The sequence below is a fragment of the Triticum urartu genome, chromosome 7A (genome assembly GCF_056163025.1).
Source record: "Triticum urartu cultivar PI428250 chromosome 7A, HENAU_Tu73, whole genome shotgun sequence".
NCBI classification, from domain to species: Eukaryota; Viridiplantae; Streptophyta; class Magnoliopsida; order Poales; family Poaceae; genus Triticum; species Triticum urartu.
In genome coordinates, this window is record NC_141879.1 from 128,119,073 (window position 1) to 128,136,613 (window position 17,541).

Below are 17,541 nucleotides of genomic sequence, written 5' to 3' on the forward strand. Positions count from 1 at the left end.
TTGATCTTGGTGATGCGTAAAAAATTTTGAATTTCTGCTACGTTCCCCAACACTTCCGGTGCCTAGCAGCGCAGTTCTTATGGATCTGCTTCCAGGAGGTAGTTGGGGGCACATGGTGCCATGACAACCTCGCGGATATGTTCGGGGAGGTCCTCCGGCTCCCCGGGACTAGACGCGCCCCTATTTGGGTCGCGCTAGGTACCCTTGTCTGGTCCCTTTGGTGTACCCGCAATAAATTAGTCGTCGAATGAGTGATTCCATCTCGTGTGACTGATGTGATCTACAAAATGTGTGGCTTCTTGCAGCTCTGGAGGCCGCTTAGTAAGCGGAGCGATCGAGGCGTCATCGACAACATCATGACGGGTCTTCGTGCCTCGGCTGCGTCTTTTGCTCCTCCCACGGCGCCTCCCCCGCCCCCTCCGGAGCCAGATTAGCGTCTCCTAGTAGTCTAATTTGGGGCTTGTCTTGCTGTGTCCCCAGCATAATTCTATGATTTATTGTGCTTGAAACTCTTGTGTTGGATGCTTGGTGATATGCTTTATAAAACGGGGAAATCCTTTTTCGTAACACGGTAATACGCGTTGATTCAAGCGCACGGGCCAGCCACCTTCCAATCAGGCAAGCGCACGGCCCAGGCTTAACTACCGGCGCCGCACGCGACGTGGCCACACGCGAGCCATCCATCGCAACGCACCGCACGCGCGCGCCCACCCCCACCTGAACGTCACACCGGAAGCCGGCCGCTCCCCCGCCACCTACTATCCATCACGCGCGCGCCGCGCCATTGGATGCCACCGTCCCTCCCATTCTCCCATAAAACCCGCCACGCGACACGGCAACGGCACGAGGCAAGGCAAGGCAAGGCAAAACCCAACGCGGCGTTCGCTACTCCACCGAAAGACGAGATCTCCCGAAAGACCGACACCGCGATGGTGCTCCCGCCGCCGCACATCGCCGTGGTGGCCTTCCCCTTCAGCTCCCACGCGGCCGTGCTCTTCTCCTTCGCGCGCGCCCTCGCCGCCGCCGCGCCGCCCGGGACGAGCCTCTCGTTCCTCACCACCGCCGACAACGCCGCGCAGCTCGGCAAGGCCGGCGCGCTCCCGGTGAACCTGCGCTTCGTCGAGGTCCCGGACGGGGTGCCCCCGGGCGAGACGAAGTGGCTGCCGCCGCCGCGCCGAATGGAGCTCTTCATGGCCGCGGCCGAGGCCGGCGGGGTCAGGGACGGGCTGGAGGCGGCACGCGCCGCCGCGGGCGGCGCCAGGGTGAGCTGCGTCGTCGGGGACGCGTTCGTCTGGATGGCCGCCGAGGCGGCCGCCGCTGCCGGCGCGCCGTGGGTGGCCGTCTGGACCGCCGCGTCCTGCGCCCTCCTCGCGCACCTCCGGACCGACGCGCTCCGCCAGGACGTCGGCGATCAGGGTACATTCTTGCTCGAGTGTCCGTTGAGATTATCATGGAGTTTAGCTAGAGAATCTTATCCTTATCTCTTTCTTGGGTTTTAAACGTTTAATTAATTAGAGAGTCGTATTCTGATCTCTATGTCGCGTGCCTAACCTGCAGCCGCGAGCCGAGCCGACGAGCTGCTGACGGCGCACGCCGGCCTCGGCGGCTACCGCGTCCGGGACCTCCCCGACGGCGTCATCTCCGGCGACTTCAACTACGTCATCAGCCTCCTGCTCCACCGCCTGGCGCAGCGCGTTCCTAAAGCGGCCACGGCCGTCGCTCTCAACACCTTCCCGGGCCTCGACCCGCCCGAGCTCACCGCCGCCCTCGCCGCCGAGCTCCCGAACTGCCTGCCCCTCGGCCCCTACCACCTCCTCCCCGGCGCCGAGCCCGCAGCAGACACCAACGAAGCGCCGGCCGACCCGCACGGCTGCCTCGCCTGGCTCGACCGCCGGCCCGCGCGGTCCGTCGCGTACGTCAGCTTCGGCACGATCGCCTCGGCGCGGCCGGAGGAGCTGCAGGAGCTCGCGGCCGGGCTGGAGGCGAGCGGCGCGCCGTTCCTGTGGTCGCTGCGCGAGGAGTCGTGGCCGCTGCTCCCGCCGGGGTTCCTGGAGCGCGCGCCGGGCCTCGTGGTGCCGTGGGCGCCGCAGGTGGGCGTGCTGCGGCACGCCGCCGTCGGCGCGTTCGTGACGCACGCCGGGTGGGCGTCGGTGCTGGAGGGCGTGTCCAGCGGCGTGCCCATGGCGTGCCGCCCCTTCTTCGGCGACCAGGCGATGAACGCGCGGTCGGTGGCCAGCGTGTGGGGCTTCGGCACGGCGTTCGACGGACCGATGACGCGCGGCGGCGTGGCCAACGCGGTGGCGACGCTGCTGCGCGGGGAGGATGGGGAGCGGATGAGGGCCAAGGCGCAGGAGCTGCAGGCCATGGTGGGCAAGGCGTTCCAGCCGGACGGCGGCTGCAGGAAGAACTTCGCCGAGTTCGTCAAGATAGTTTCTCGGGTGTGATCGTGTGTACTCGTATACAACTGTAGTATAAAAGTCTTGCTAAGTCTCATTTGATACTATATCTATGTACTCGTACAATTGTATAAGAATCCCTGCCACTTTTTCACGGCAATTTATTTTGTTATATGCACTAAGTGGTAAGAATGGTAAAGTCATAGAGTGAGTAATTTGACATTTGGGCTTGAATTTTTTTTCGGCTATTAACACACATCATTACATGTATCATGTCAAATTTTGGCATTTTAATTAAAAAAATCTAACAATACTCAAAAATCACGAAACTTGGCATGGTGTCATGATATGACTCATGAAGATCATGGTTAAAAAATTAAGAATGTTTCAAAAAATTTGTCATGTAGATTGCTTACAAACCAGACAATCTCCGAGGAAGAAACTAGGTTTCGAGAGGGGATGAGTCAAGTTTGTATTTTTATCGAGCGTTGCTTTGTTGGTTGACTTGATTTTTTTTTCCACACTCAATGCACACCATTACATGTATCATGTCAAAATTTCGCATTTTTCAAGATAAGTTTGTTATATTTCTACTACCACTATAAAAAGGAAGAGAGGGGCAGATCCAGAAAATCACATCCATCCATCATTAAAATCTAATGGCCCTTAATCCTTCTGTGTTTAACGCTACCAACCACGCATTAAGCCACGACTGATCGATCGCTAATCTGCCCCGCGGTAAAAAAGAAAGAAAAACCGTCTGCACGACCTCCTCCGCCTCCTCCCGTGCCGTTCGCCTCCCGCAACCGCGCCCTTCGCCGCAGCCGAGGCGGACGAGCCCCATGAAGGGGAGGTCCCTCCAGGACGGTGCAGTCGGCGAGCGCTGCGTAGGCGTCGGCGAGGACGTGGACGAGGGAGGTGGCCCTGTTGTGTGCGATGGGAGGCAGATGCCGGCGGCGCTGGCGACGAGGATTGATGCCAACGGCGCTTGACGGCCCTGCCCTGCCGCCACCGTCGCCGACGACGGAGGGCTCCGGCTTGGCACCCCAGGACACGGCCTGGGTGACCGGCGGTGCTGGGTGCGCCCAGAAGGAGCAGGTGTCGTTGCCTCACCGGTCGTCGCTGCCTGGCACGCAGGGGGCGGCGCTGGGGACTGTCGAGTCACGGCGGCCGCCCCGCTTGGAGAAGCCGCATGGTAGTCGTTGCGCCATGCTCATCTGATGCCTAGATGACAAGGAGCAGCTTGCCAACATCCCTAAGACAGGCGTCACCAGCGGATGCAGCAGTGCAACGTAACTCCTCCTCTGAACTCTGCTCTTCTTCCTCCTGTGCTTTGTTGATTACACTCACTCTCTAATCTCTCTCTGATATTTGGGTACAGCTTGAGCTTCAGTGAGGTGTAGTGTATGAATGGATGGATAGATGAATGTGGAAGTAAAAACAAGGGGAATGTTGGTGTTCTTGGAAAGAATTTGTTAGTCCAAAGAAAGAAAACGAGAGAAGAAAAGAAACTGAAAAAGGAATGTAACATGTTTGTGTATCTGTTGTATATGCAGGAAAGAATTCAGTGGTGGTGTTTGGACTCTGCAGAAATGCTGCTTAGTACAAAAGAATTAAAGAATCTTGTGCGGTAACGCGACGGCGCTGGGCACAAGAAACGCTGTCTTGAGCTATGTCTCCACAGCCATGTCACGGCAGACCCATCCGTCTCCGTGCCCGGGCGCTCCCCCCCCCCCCTCCCCGCTCCAGCGCCGCAATCCGGTCCGAATCAATACTTTCCTCCGTCGTAGATCTGCGGCCCCTTCATGCTTCATGCCCATGGTGTGCTCGACATGCCGCCTCGACACGTTGCACTGGTATGTGTCCGACAGCGCCATACAATTTTATAGTAATATTCAGCTTTATCCATGTTGCAATGACAATTACTGTATATATAACTCTTACCGTGTTCAATACCGATGGGCGATGGCTGCTCTCTCCTTTTTGTTTTGTGAAAGGACCTCAGATTAATTAAATCTCCAGCCAGAGATACAAGGCACCCCAGTGTGAATGATTTACTCAAGTTTAAGCTATCCAAGGCGTTGGATTTTTTCTGGACATGGTTCAAAACGAAGATTGTACTGACATATAGTAATTGCAAAGCTTACATCACAGAATGATATAAGTAAGAAATGATACTCAGTGTATTGGAACACTGATGTTGGTTTTAGATATGGAGTAAGAAGTTTCCCAGGAAGAATCACTTTTCTGAACCATGCACATTTTCTCACATTATGCCAGTTAGAAGGAAGAGAATTAAGAACATTAACACATATCTTTGGTGAATATCATTATACTATGTCCAATGATATACCATGTATACATATGTAAAAGGTTAAAAATGACAAATATTTATCAAAAGAACCATGCCTAGGAGCTAGATAGATTCTGGCCAAATAGATTTTGAATAAGGGAGTTGGAACTTTGCAGGAACTTTGCAGTTGATTTTCTACATCAAATTTGGTAGCCTGGAGATGCAGAAGAAGTAGGCACAAGGAGGCGAACGGGCGTAGTAAATTTACTATGTGTTAGTTGTTAAGGCTGTGTTTGATAGTAAAGTATTATAAAAAACAAAATATCAACAGTAATTTAGCATGTAGGTATAACATACCGTGGTTTTGACAAAGCAAAGTATTTTGTAGTATTGGCAATACACAGGACCTGTTTGGCGCAGAGACGTAAAATTAATTGCAGCGTTAACAGTGCAAACACGTCAGCGAAGCTAGTCGTTGCATGCAGCAAAGTGATTGGCCAAAGAACAGCCATGCACATGGCGAGAGAGCAGCGTGTTACCTACCATCAGCATGCATAAGAAAGCTTGCACTGAATGAACTCCGCTAAACAGCCATGACCAAAAAGGAGGTCGGCAGCACGGCGTAGCCGGCGGCTAACCAAGCGGCAGAGCTGCACAAGAACTGGCGGCTTGGCCTTCTTCTGCATCTGCGGGCTGTAGTAGATGGGACAACGACGAGCCATGAAGAGAGGCCTACATGCAGCAGCAGTGAGTTCACGAGCGGAGCTGAAAGACGCACGGCGGCATCTACAAAGAGCGCAGGCGGTGGCAGCGAATAATTTTTATAGAGGAAGACGAGTCAGCAGGGAAGACGTTGACGACGTGCGACGTCGTTCTTTTCGTCAGCTCAGTTTTTAAAAAAGAGGTCTTGGGTTCTTTTTATAATACAGAGAAAAAACAGTGTTTTGACAAATACTGTAGTATTAAAATTACAGTTTTTAGGAGCAACCAAACAACTCATTATAAATAAAACTATGGTAATCTGAAAAACTGTAGTATTCTTGAAATACATAGAAAATATTTTGCTACCAAACAGGGCCTAAATATAAGCTACAGGTCCAAATGTTGATGCTCCTGCTTACAAGTCGTATGAAATGTTTTTTCAAATGCTTTATGATGTTTTTGCTTAGTTGCCTCTGAAGTACATAATTTTATTTTCTCATTTTTCTCATAGTGCCTAGCGTTATGATGGGATATGGGAAGAGATGGGTGAATGACCTATAGGATTTAATAGCCCGTGCTCCCTTGCTATCTGCCTGCAACACAAGCTCATGCTCTACTACAGGGAGGCTGCGGTCATACGAGGACATCATTAAGATCTTCGATCGGTGCAACCAACTGATTGATGTTGCTGTTTGGATGGCCTGTAGTTCGAGTCATTCTGGGTTTTCTACTGTTATACCTCGCATCTAGAAGATCTTTGGTGGGTTTCATAATCGCAAGGTCAAATGGCATTATACAAATTGAGTGCTATTACCATGCATGTGACTGTTCTGTTTGAAGTAAGTCAAACTCTATTAGGTATGTGATGTTTCCAAATTGAATAAGTAGAAGTGCACATCTGACATATATCTCGAATTAATGTTTCTAGAAATAATGAGTTAATTTTATGAACACCGATGGGCAAACGTTTTATCTTTATTTGATGATCCAGAGAGAGGTCAACTTCCATTTTTACTGTCATTAACCTTTTATTGCCATCTTGATAAGCACATGGTGAATTATGTACTAAGTGTATATTTCATGCTTGTTATAAGGTCTCAGATCAATGTTGATGCTCTTGCTTCTCCTTGTATTTCTCATATATTAGAAGCTGTTGGAAACATTTATAGTTTCCCTGACATGTTTAGCATGTAGTTATTTCCCTTATTTAAATGCAGATGAAAATAATAATCTAGATGCATCTATTTCTCTTTTTGGACCAGGGGAGTGTTCCCCGTTTGAATAATAAATACCTAGAGTGGCAGTATTGCTAACGGTGAAATGCATTTAAAATATCTGTAGGTTGTACCAGCTTGAAGAAGTATTCTGACTGAAAATATCTGCATAGGTTATACGGGCCAGAGTATCCATTGTCGACGCCACATTCGCTGTTGTACCCATATTTGAGGCCAACCAAACTATGTAGTCGTCTGTCATCTTGGAAGTCTCCAGACGAGCTCGTGCCCAAGAAGCTCCGGTGTCAGGATAGAACGGTAATACATGCATGTGCTTTAAATATATGTTTAAACCATAAAATTGATTTGTTCCTTTCAATGGTATGTCAACATGAATTTCCAAGTATATGCACTACATGTTGCTATCAAATGACTCACTTCTAATGCATTGCTTCTTAGCTGAATATATGTTTGTTTGTTATACTTTTTCCTTAGAAACTACTGTTCTCAAGTGGAGAGTGGAGACACGATTGTAAAGGTCATCCCTTGTAATCTCAACTGAAATAAGCGGATGTCTAGCTGATGTTGGCATACATGGAAATTCGTCTTGTCTTTTATTGGTTAACACCCAATAGGCTTCACCAAATTGTTTTGAATTTTGCTTTTATACATCAACTAGATGCTTGTCATTATATTTAATTGGCAACATCATCACTAGTAGAAAAAGGGCCTTTAGTCCCGGTTCTGTAACCGGAACTAAAGGGTCGGTACTAAAGCCTCCCCCTTTAGTCCCGGTTCTTACTGGAACCGGGACTAAAGGCCCTCCACGTGGCCGTTGCCTGGAGGTCCACCTTTAGTCCCGGTTGGTAACAACAACCAATAGGCTTCACCAAATTGTTTTGAATTTTGCTTTTATACATCAACTAGATGCTTGTCATTATATTTAATTGGCAACATCATCACTAGTAGAAAAAGGGCCTTTAGTCCCGGTTCTGTAACCGGAACTAAAGGGTCGGTACTAAAGCCTCCCCCTTTAGTCCCGGTTCTTACTGGAACCGGGACTAAAGGCCCTCCACGTGGCCGTTGCCTGGAGGTCCACCTTTAGTCCCGGTTGGTAACAACAACCGGTACTAAAGAAAATTTTATCAACTTTTTTGAATTTTTTTTAAAAAAAAATTAGAATTTTTTTTAGAATTTCAATTTTCTGAATTATTTTAACCTCTAATCTCTAATCACCCCTCGTCACTGCTCAATTTAACCTTTAATCCTTCATCATTTCAAATCATCTAACTTCTCGAACGGTCACCCATCCTCTCACCACTACAGCCTGAGCACGCTTAACTTCCGGGTTCTATTCTCCCTCGTTTCCAAGTCTGCACTTGTTGTTTTCCTGACAATAGTAAGATGTCAATCCTATTAACCCTCAGAAATTTAGCTTGAGCATGAAGTCACACATTCACTGTTTGAGTTTAAAACTATTGTTCTAAAAATCAATAATTATTTAGTAACACTAATATTTCTTGAATAAGTAGTTTGACCACAGTTTGACCCTAGTTTGACCACAATTTGACCATAGTTTGACCAGATTTGACCAAAATTCAAAAAACTGAAATAATTATTTAGTAACACTAATATTTCTTGAATAAGTAGTTTGACCATTGTTTGACCACAGTTTGACCACAGTTGACCAAAATTCAAAAAAACTGAAATAATTATTTAGTAACACTAATATTCTTGAATAATTATTTAGTAACACTAATACTTCTTGAATAAGTAGTTTGACCAGATTTAACAAAAATTCAAAAAAAACTGAAATTTGAGCATAACTTTTTTTTCCTTTTAGAATTTGAGAATTTGAGGATTTTCGTTCTTAACATTTTGATATATTATACGTTTTTTCTGACATCGTATGCAAAAGTTATAGCCATTTTACATTTTCCCTACATTTTTTGCAAAACATGTCCAAATTTAAGTTTTAAATTTTCCTAACTAGTAGATGTAGTAATATAACTACCTCTGGAAGGATTTTACTTGGGGGGGGGGGGGGTAGAGTTTGAAAATGGGACCTTTAGTCCCGGTTTGAGACACAAACCGGGACTAAAGGGCATCGCACCCTTTAGTCCCGGTTCGTGTCTCAAACCGGGACTAAAGGTCTAATCTTTAGTCCCGGTTTGAGACACAAACCGGGACTAAAGGGCATCGCACCCTTTAGTCTCGGTTCGTGTCTCAAACCAGGACTAAAGGGCTCAGATGAACCGGGACTAATGCCTTAGCCGCACGAACCGGGACCAATGCTCACATTAGTCCCGGTTCGTGACTGAACCGGGACTAATGTGAATATTGCCCCGTGACCAAAGCCCTGTTTTCTACTAGTGCATGTAAACCCTGTGTACAAGAAAAATCTTGAAAAACTCAGGTTGCAGTTAGCTATGAAGTATATCCATTTTATTACAACTTGCTTATGATGTACTATACTTGTCCAACACAAAACTCAAACTCACAACACAGGTACCTAAATCATATTTATAATCGACATCAGAAAAGAAAAGGAAAAAACAGTTGGTTCCAACGAACAGGTCGAGCAGCTCACGCCGCTTGCAGCTATTTCTTTGGGTACATTTTCATGCTTCATTAGGATAGAGGGAGGCATCACCATTCACCAAGTCTATGTATCTTTCCCAAGCCAGGCACAGATGAAGTCTCGTCTTTTTTTTAGAAACGATGTCTCATCTTGTTGATGCACGTGAATTTCATGTGCATGCTTACTAGTAAGCAATTAAATGCATTTTCTATACATTTGAAATAGACCCATTTGCATGCAAAGTGAGTGATCCTTCCACAGTTAGTGTTCAAAATTTTCAGCACTAAACATACATCATTAAATGTGACATGCCAAAATTTGGCATTGTTTCGGGTCTGTCTGCTATATTTAAGTCTTTGAGTGGATTACGTCCATTAAGGATAAAATAGCTAATTAACAGTAAAAAAGCCAAACTTTTACATGAAAATTTAAAGGATGTACCTTTAATGTAGATTTTTTTTTTGGTCCATAAGACTAACCTAAAACATGGCGGGCAAGGCATTCCAGCCTGACGGCGGCTGCATGAAGAACTTTGACGAGTTCGTCAAGATAGTTTGTCGGGTGTGATCGTGTACTCATACAAATGTATAATAGATTTGCTAATTCTGCTGGAACTATGGGACCGATTACCTGGTAAGTCAACCCATTTTTTTCGTGTAAGTCACTTCTTTTTAGAGTCAATTACATCGGTGGTGCTAGAACTTGGCGTAAACGTTCACTTTGGTGCTAGAAGTTGCGGCATACGTTAAAGTGGTGCAAAAACTTGACTTCAACTTGCAACTACGGTGCAACTCTCATTTGTATACGGTTGTGACGTTGATGAGGCATGACAGCGTGGCATAGGGTCCACCGTCAGTACTGCATGGTGAAAACTGAAAGTGTGGTGTGCTATTTTTGCAAAAAAAACTGTGTTTTTCTCACGAAAAGGCCCTGACAAGTGTGTGCCATCCAGTCGGTCCCACTTGTTATTGGAACATCACAATTTTTATTCGAATGACAAATATGCCGCCAATGGATTCGTATCGGTGACCTCGGTCCAAACTGCGTGCGCAGCTAACCATCAGCCCAGAGCTCACAACATGACATAGAAGCATACACACATTTTATATCTTGGAATTAAGTAACATAACTCAAGAATTTAATCCTGAAAAGGGTTACGCCCATGGGGTTTCGAGCGAGCTACCAAAGTAAAACAATTAGGAGAGCGTGCCACAGCAACTATGTACTCTCATGTGTAAATATAATTGTTACAGTTTATGTCTATAACAGTACGTGCTCTTGTGCTACAATTTATGTTATTTTTTCACTTTTCAAAAGTTGTAATGTAAATTGTAATTGTAAATAATATACATATAAATAAAATATATTAGACTAAAACTAAGCTCATCTATTAATTTTTAAAAATCCATCCAATTAAACTATGATTAATTGTATAATTACAAAGTTTCTGCATATTAAATAAAATATGAAGTAATTTTAGAAAATATGTGTATCTGAGAAAATTTATCATATCAGTTAAAAAAATTTACAATTTTTTTAAATATATTCATGTTGTATATAAAATTGTGCAAGCTTTAATGTTTTTATGTTTTTTTAAAAGTGTTCATGCATTTTAGTAAAATTTGTGTGTTTTCTAAAAACAGGTTATGTATTTTTAAATCAATATAAATATATGGGTACAAAAAACTAGCCTAGTATGCCTCGGAGTGCAGGTTCTCAAATGAATACGTATTTACAATTACAGTTTACAGTTTTTCGGGCTAAAAATAAGGAAAAAAACAAACATGTACAAAATGAACCGCACTAATTAACTGCAGTCTGTTTAGCCAAGCGGACGTACTGTCTTTTTTTTTTCCGGGTGAGTGGGGGTACTGTTGTAGACATAAAGGTTAGCAATCCTATATTAAGGCATGAAATGGCATTTGTTTTTGTTTTTTTGCGAATAAAATGGCATTTGTTGTATATTTGCTAGGTCCTCCTCATGGTAATTGTCAGGTCGCTGGTACGAAATCCCACGGCGGTATCTTTTTTATTTGAATGAAAAATCTTATTTTACGTTATTTGGCGAAGATATAAAGATTGATTATGCTTATAGAACATCAGTTGTTATCTGGTGTGTTTGCTAGCCGCGCTCTCGGTTGACAATAGGTCATCGGTTCGAATCCTTGCCTGGCTTCTACTTTTCTTTCTAATACCAACAGAATTTGTGATCTTTGGCTGACAGGTGAGACCACCTGATGCCACATATAAAAAATGAAAAATAAAAAAATTGAGTTCTTTTTTGCAAAAAGAGAACACACGCCCAGTCTGCACCATATGGTCACTGACAGCAGGCCGTACGCCATGCTGTCATGCCTCGTCAGCTTCACCGGCGTATACAAATAAGATTTGCACCTTATTTGCACGTTCAAGCCAAGTTCTTGCACCACTTTAATGTATACGCAAGTTCTAGCACTAAAATGACCGTTTACACCAAGTTATACCACCACCGATGTAATTGACTCTTCTTTTTACCATCGAATCCCCATCCAAGGGCTAGGATCTCCATCCTCCGGCGCCTCCTCCCAGCCCAGCCTTAACCGCCAGCCACAACCATCAGCGACCGCCCCGTCACCCCCCTCGGCCGTCCCACCGCTATGCTGGCCATTACCCCCCTCGACTTGCAGCCCCATCACGATTCAGGCCCGCTCTCGCCAGCGCCCGCTCGTCCACGTCTCGATCTCGTCGTGGCTGGCGCTCCTCACGCCAGCCTCGTGGTTCGCAAGTTTGACTTACACCTAAAAAAACCGTCGACTTACATATAGTCCATGCGTCGAACTATTGGTCGTTTTCACAGATTATGAGTCGTGTCGTCCCCCCCCCCCCCCCCCCCCCGGCGTCGAACTATTGGTCGTTTTCACAGATTATGAGTCGTGTCGTCCCCCCCCCCCCCCCCCCCCGGCGTCGAACTATTGGTCGTTTTCACAGATTATGAGTCGTGTCGTCCCCCCCCCCCCCCCCCCCAAGCAAGTTATACAGTAAATTCCAACTTTTCCCCCCTCCTCTCGTGACACATTTCACCCAATCTAACAGAATTTCCATCAAACCAGCCTATTTAAACAAGTTACTTTTTCACCCCTTCAAAGTTTTATTTCGTTTCAATGCCAAATCAGTGGTGTAGGCTTCTTCGACTTGACTAATTGGGCGAAGGAGGAGCTTCTTAGGGCAACTCCAACGCGATACACCAAGTCGCTGCAAAAATGTCTGAATCAGATAGCCCCTCACACACACGGTCTCAAGTTCGAACCAATGACAAACAGTGTTGATATCATACATTTTTTAAGAGAAGTGTTGAGGTAATACTTAGACGTGAGGTATTATCTCATATTCAGATGAGATATAGTCCAACCCTATAAAATGACTTCAGTATAAATACAGTTCAGCAACGGCTGACCCTTGCCGCGCAGACTTATGATGGGACACAATTACAGTTACAGTCGGGCATTATAGACTTTTGATCAAACAATTCAGACAATAAATAAACTTAGATAATGGAAGCCGCAAAAGAAAGATAGACCGTGGTTTGTCAGTGCTTCTCTTCACCGCTGTTTATGGGTCCGAAGAAGCTCGCTCCAGAAGCTCAGGCCCTTTTATTCCGCAGCTTGAGCAGAGCACGGAGTGGCCGCTCCATGACGTTCAAGAACCCGACCTGCGGCTCGAGGTCGACAGCGAGGTCGCCTTCTGCCTCCGTCCACTCGAACTCCCTCACCAGGTTTGCCACGAAGTAGCCAAGGTGGAGCATCGCCACGCCCATGCCGGGGCACATCCTCCTGCCGGCGCCGAACGGCATCATCTTGATCTCTCCGGCGCTTCCTGCCGCCGCCACGAGGCTCACGCCGTCGCCCCCGCCGCCGGCAAGGAACCTCTCCGGTGCAAACTTGTCCGGCTCGGCCCACGCCGTCTCGTCCCGCGCCAGACGCTCCAGGGGGAACTGCACCGTCGTCCCCGCCGCGACGCGACGACCGTCGAGAAAGACGTGGTCGTCGGGCATCACCTTGTCGTCATCAGCAAGAGAATATTAGGTATAAGTACATTACGTGCGTGTGACCTCGACTGACTAACTAGTTTTGGATTTAGAATTGGAAAGCAGTTAATTAGGCCTTGTACAATGGTAAGATGTTTAGAAGGATGCTTAGAAAGATAAACCGATTTTTTTAAACACCGATGCTTATTTTTATATGAGAGACGTTTAGTTAAATGTTTACTCTGTATAAATAGACACTGATGCTTAAGAAAAACCTAATTTATTTCTTTAAGCACCCCCTAAACACCTACCATTGTATTGCTCACCTGCCTGGCCACCGACGGCACCGTGGGGTGCAGCCGCAGCGCCTCCATGAGGACAGCGTTGAGGTACTCCAGCTTGCCGAGGTCGTCCTCACTGACCTCCTCGGCGTCCGCTCCAACGAAGGCGTCGATCTCGCTCCGGACGGCCTCCTGCACGTCCACATGCTTCACCAAGTTGGCCATGACCCACTGCAGCGCCGCCGTCGCCGGCTCCGTGCCGGCGCCAAGAAACTCCGAGCAGAGCCCCACCAACTCGCCGTCTGTTAGCCTTTGCTTACTAGCCTTTGCACCGGAGTCGAAGTGGCTGTCGTCTGGGACGAGGAGCTCGATGAGCGTGTCCACATAGGTTGGAGCTTCGCCGGAAGGGCGGCGCAGCAGGCCGCGCCGGGCATTGACGAGCGGGAGGTACATCTCCTCCTGCTGCCGCCTGAGTGTGACCAGCTTGTTCCACCGGTCCCGGTAGATTAGCTCGGTCAACGCCGGGAGTGCGGCAAAGACACGCAGCCCAACGAGGGACCGAATGAGCTCCTCCATGCCATCGGCCATGGCGCGGACGAGGCGCGAGTCGACGTCGCCGCCGAAGCACATGGCGGCGCTGAGGCCGAACAGAGCAGCGTGCATGCTCTCGGCCGCGAGGACCAAGCCATCGTTAGACGACTTGCACTGTTCCCGGAGGTCCGCGACGAGGCCGCAGAGCGCGCGGCGCCGGGCGGGGGCGTAGACGCGGAGGCGCGACGGGTGGAAGACCTCCGAGACGAGGTTGCGGCGGATGCCGCGCCACAGCGCGCCGTAGGGCGCCAAGCCTATGTTGTGGTGACGCTGGCGCGAGAGGACGGAGCTGGCCGCGCTCGTCGGCGGGCGGTTGCAGAACGCGCCCCCGGCACCGCGGCGGACGAGGAGGTGGTGCGCGGTCACACGGTCTGTGACGACGACGTCCTGCCGCAAGGCAGCGGAGAAGTCCCGTACGAGAGCCCACTTGGCGGCGGCGAGGCGGGTTTGCATTTCCTTGAACGGCGGTGCACGCCGGAGCAGGCTGCCCACGACGACGAGGAGCGCCATGAGAAGCAAGAGGAGGATCACGTCTTGCATGGCTAGCTAGCTCTAGCTGATGGCCCGACCTCACCAGAGTTGCTACTGCTACGTACTTTCACTTCTTTGTAGACCTTGGAGGTTGCACACTTGCACTTGACCCATCGATGGATCGCTTCACCCAACACCAAGCAAGAAAAAAGTCTCATATTGCTGTACTGGTATATAGATTTGTTAAATACGAGTTGACAAGTGGAGAGCAAGTCATCGTCTTTGTTCTTCTTTTGCGGGGATATGACAAACTTCAACTTGCTTGAGAGATTGGCATCTTATGAAAAAGCATTGTTTTTAGAAAGGACAGTGCTAAAATCCGGACGATTGGACCATAGTATCCGAACGCATGCGTGCATGCATGCTAGCTTCGTCCATCAGGTTAGCTTAATTAGAAGCTCCTATAAATGCATGCAGGAAAAAGACAGAATTAATGATGTCAGCAGATTCTTTTCTAAAACTGAAAGTTTAAAATGTTTTGTAGCTCAAATCATCGACCGATTTGAAAATCTGACTTCACACAACGACGAGATCTTCAAAACTAGATCTCATATTGATATGTTTCGACAACTTTTTTTCAAATAAAAAATTACCAGTCATATAGTACTACATAAATTATCACGTCTGCGACACATAAGTTACCAAGTTGTTTTCACAGAAATTACCGGGCATGAAAAATGATCTTTCAACCTTCTTCCCATGTGTACAAGCATGCATGCACTAGATAATAAAATGATTGATCGATATAGATACGCGCATACATGATGACAATCTTCAATCTTAGAGAGATCCAGCACAGGAGTACGCAAGCGATTGCTGCGAACACGCAACATCTCAAACCATCGCTCTGATAAAAAAAACTGTTTTCACATAAAAGATTTGTCGAGACGAGATCTTTGAAACTAGATCCCATGTTGGTATGTACCGATGACTTTTTTTCAAGTTAAAAATTACCATGCATGTGCTATGAAAGTTATTATGTTGTTTATACAGAAATTATCGAGACATAGAAAATAGTTCCTTTGACCTTCTCTCCACATGCACATTCACGCATACCTTAGAGGACAAAAAATGCTAATGTCAGGGAAGATTCCACCGAAATTCAAAAAAGTTGAAATGTTTTGTAACTCAAACCTTCACTTCGATACAAAAATCATTTTCACATAAAAAATCCGTAGAGACTATACCTTCGAAACTAGATCTCATGTTGTTATGTTTCGATAACTTTTTTCAGCCAAAAATTTGTCAAACATGGGCCAACTAACTTACCAGTTTTGTTGTATGTATATTACCAAGCTATTCACACATGAGTTACCGAAGGATGTTTTTCAGACAAGTCCATCCCGCCTTCCTAGTCAAAAGTTATCACACATGGACTATGTAAGTTATCAACTAAGTTGTGCGTGCATTACCATGTTATTTACACATGAGTTATCGGGGCAAACTTATCACTGTATTTGTACGTAAGTTATCAGATCTAATGTGCGTAAATTACCATGTAATTTGCACAAAAGTTCCCGAGGACATGTTTCTTCAACTATATTTTCTTGCGTCAAAAGTTATCAACGTGTTGCACCCAAGTTATCAGATATGTGGTACATAAATTGCCATGCTATTTATACAGAAGTAATCAGGGGTGTATTACAACAACCCGGCCCCACCCCCGCCATAGTTATCACAGTGTTTGTACGCAAGTTATCAGGTGTGTGATTCATAAATAACCATGCTCTTCACACATAAGTTACCAGGGGTATTCACCCGCAAAAAAAAGTTATCAGGGGTATGTTTTCAACCAATTTTCCCTCGTAGTTGAAGTTACCACGGTGTTTGTATGTAAATTATCAGGTCTGTGGTTCCAATAAATCCAACACGCAGTCCTCCTGCCACCGTCATGGGATGCCGGCGGTGCTCGACAAGAAGGAGCGGCTCCTCCAGTGGGTGTATCGTCGGTCACTTACGACAGCGGAGACGAACTCCAGGCGGCTCTGGAGGATAAACGCCAAGGCACTCCGGCTCCGCATTGAGCAGTCCGAGCGGGAGGCAGCGGAGGCGACAAGGGTGGCGAAACTCAAGCGGAAGCAGGACTGCATCGTCCGACGCTTGAAGGGTGACATCGTCATCTCCTCTTCCTCCAATGACGACGGTGTAGGATCAAAAGTATGTCTAGAGGGGGGTGATTAGACTACTTGACCAAATAAAAATCTAGCCTTTTCCTAATTTTAGTTCTTGGCAAATTTTAGCTATCTTAGCACAAGTCAAGCAATCTCCACACAATTCAAGTAAGCATGCAAAAGAGTATATGAGCAGCGGAAAGTAAAGCATGCAACTTGTAAGAATGTAAAGGGAAGGGTTTGGAGGATTCAAACGCAATTGGAGACACGGATTTTTTTGTCGTGGTTCCGATAGGTGGTGCTATCGCACATCCACGTTGATGGAGACTTCAACCCACGGAGGGTAACGGTTGCGCGAGTTCACGGAGGGCTCCACCCACGAAGGGTCCACGAAGAAGCAACCTTGTCTATTCCATCATGGCCGTCGCCCACGAAGGACTTGCCTCACTAGCGGTAGATCTTCACGAAGTAGGCGATCTCCTTGCCCTTACAAACTTCTTGGTTCAACTCCACAATCTTGTCGGAGGCTCCCAAGTGACACCTAGCCAATTTAGGAGACACCACTCTTCAAGAAGTAACAAATGGTGTGTTGATGATAAACTCCTTGCTCTTGTGCTTCAAATGATAGTCTCCCCAACACTCAACTCTCTCTCTCTCACATGATTTGGATTTGGTGGAAAGAAGATTTGAGTGGAAAGCAACTTGGGGAAGGCTAGAGATCAAGATTCATATGGTTGGAATGGAATATCTTGACCTCAACACAAGTGTAGGTGGTTCTCTCTCAGAAAATGTGTATTGGAAGTGTAGGTATGTTCTGATGGCTCTCTCCACGAATGAA

General features: G+C 47.0%; 2 protein-coding genes across 3 annotated transcripts; one reads left to right on the forward strand and one right to left on the reverse strand.

Moving 5' to 3' along the window:
• The first annotated feature begins 809 nt into the window (after positions 1 to 809).
• Positions 810 to 2,599, forward strand: LOC125521043 (anthocyanidin 3-O-glucosyltransferase). The gene is made up of 2 exons (XM_048686097.2): positions 810 to 1,416; positions 1,558 to 2,599. The coding sequence occupies exons 1-2, from the start codon at positions 930 to 932 to the stop codon at positions 2,442 to 2,444; spliced, it is 1,374 nt and encodes a 457-aa protein (XP_048542054.1). The 5' UTR covers positions 810 to 929; the 3' UTR covers positions 2,445 to 2,599.
• A 9,874-nt stretch (positions 2,600 to 12,473) lies between these two features.
• Positions 12,474 to 14,728, reverse strand: LOC125522473 (cytochrome P450 89A2-like). 2 transcript variants are annotated; one of them, XM_048687532.2, is made up of 2 exons: positions 13,516 to 14,728; positions 12,474 to 13,219 (listed from the first exon to the last, which is right to left on the reverse strand). In XM_048687532.2, exons 1-2 carry the CDS (start codon positions 14,599 to 14,601, stop codon positions 12,806 to 12,808), a joined length of 1,500 nt encoding a protein of 499 aa, XP_048543489.2. In that variant the 5' UTR covers positions 14,602 to 14,728; the 3' UTR covers positions 12,474 to 12,805. The 2 variants fall into 2 exon arrangements, with proteins under 2 accessions (XP_048543489.2, XP_087391052.1); XM_087534926.1 differs by having other exon boundaries at positions 13,501 to 14,728.
• Between the last annotated feature and the right edge of the window lie 2,813 nt (positions 14,729 to 17,541).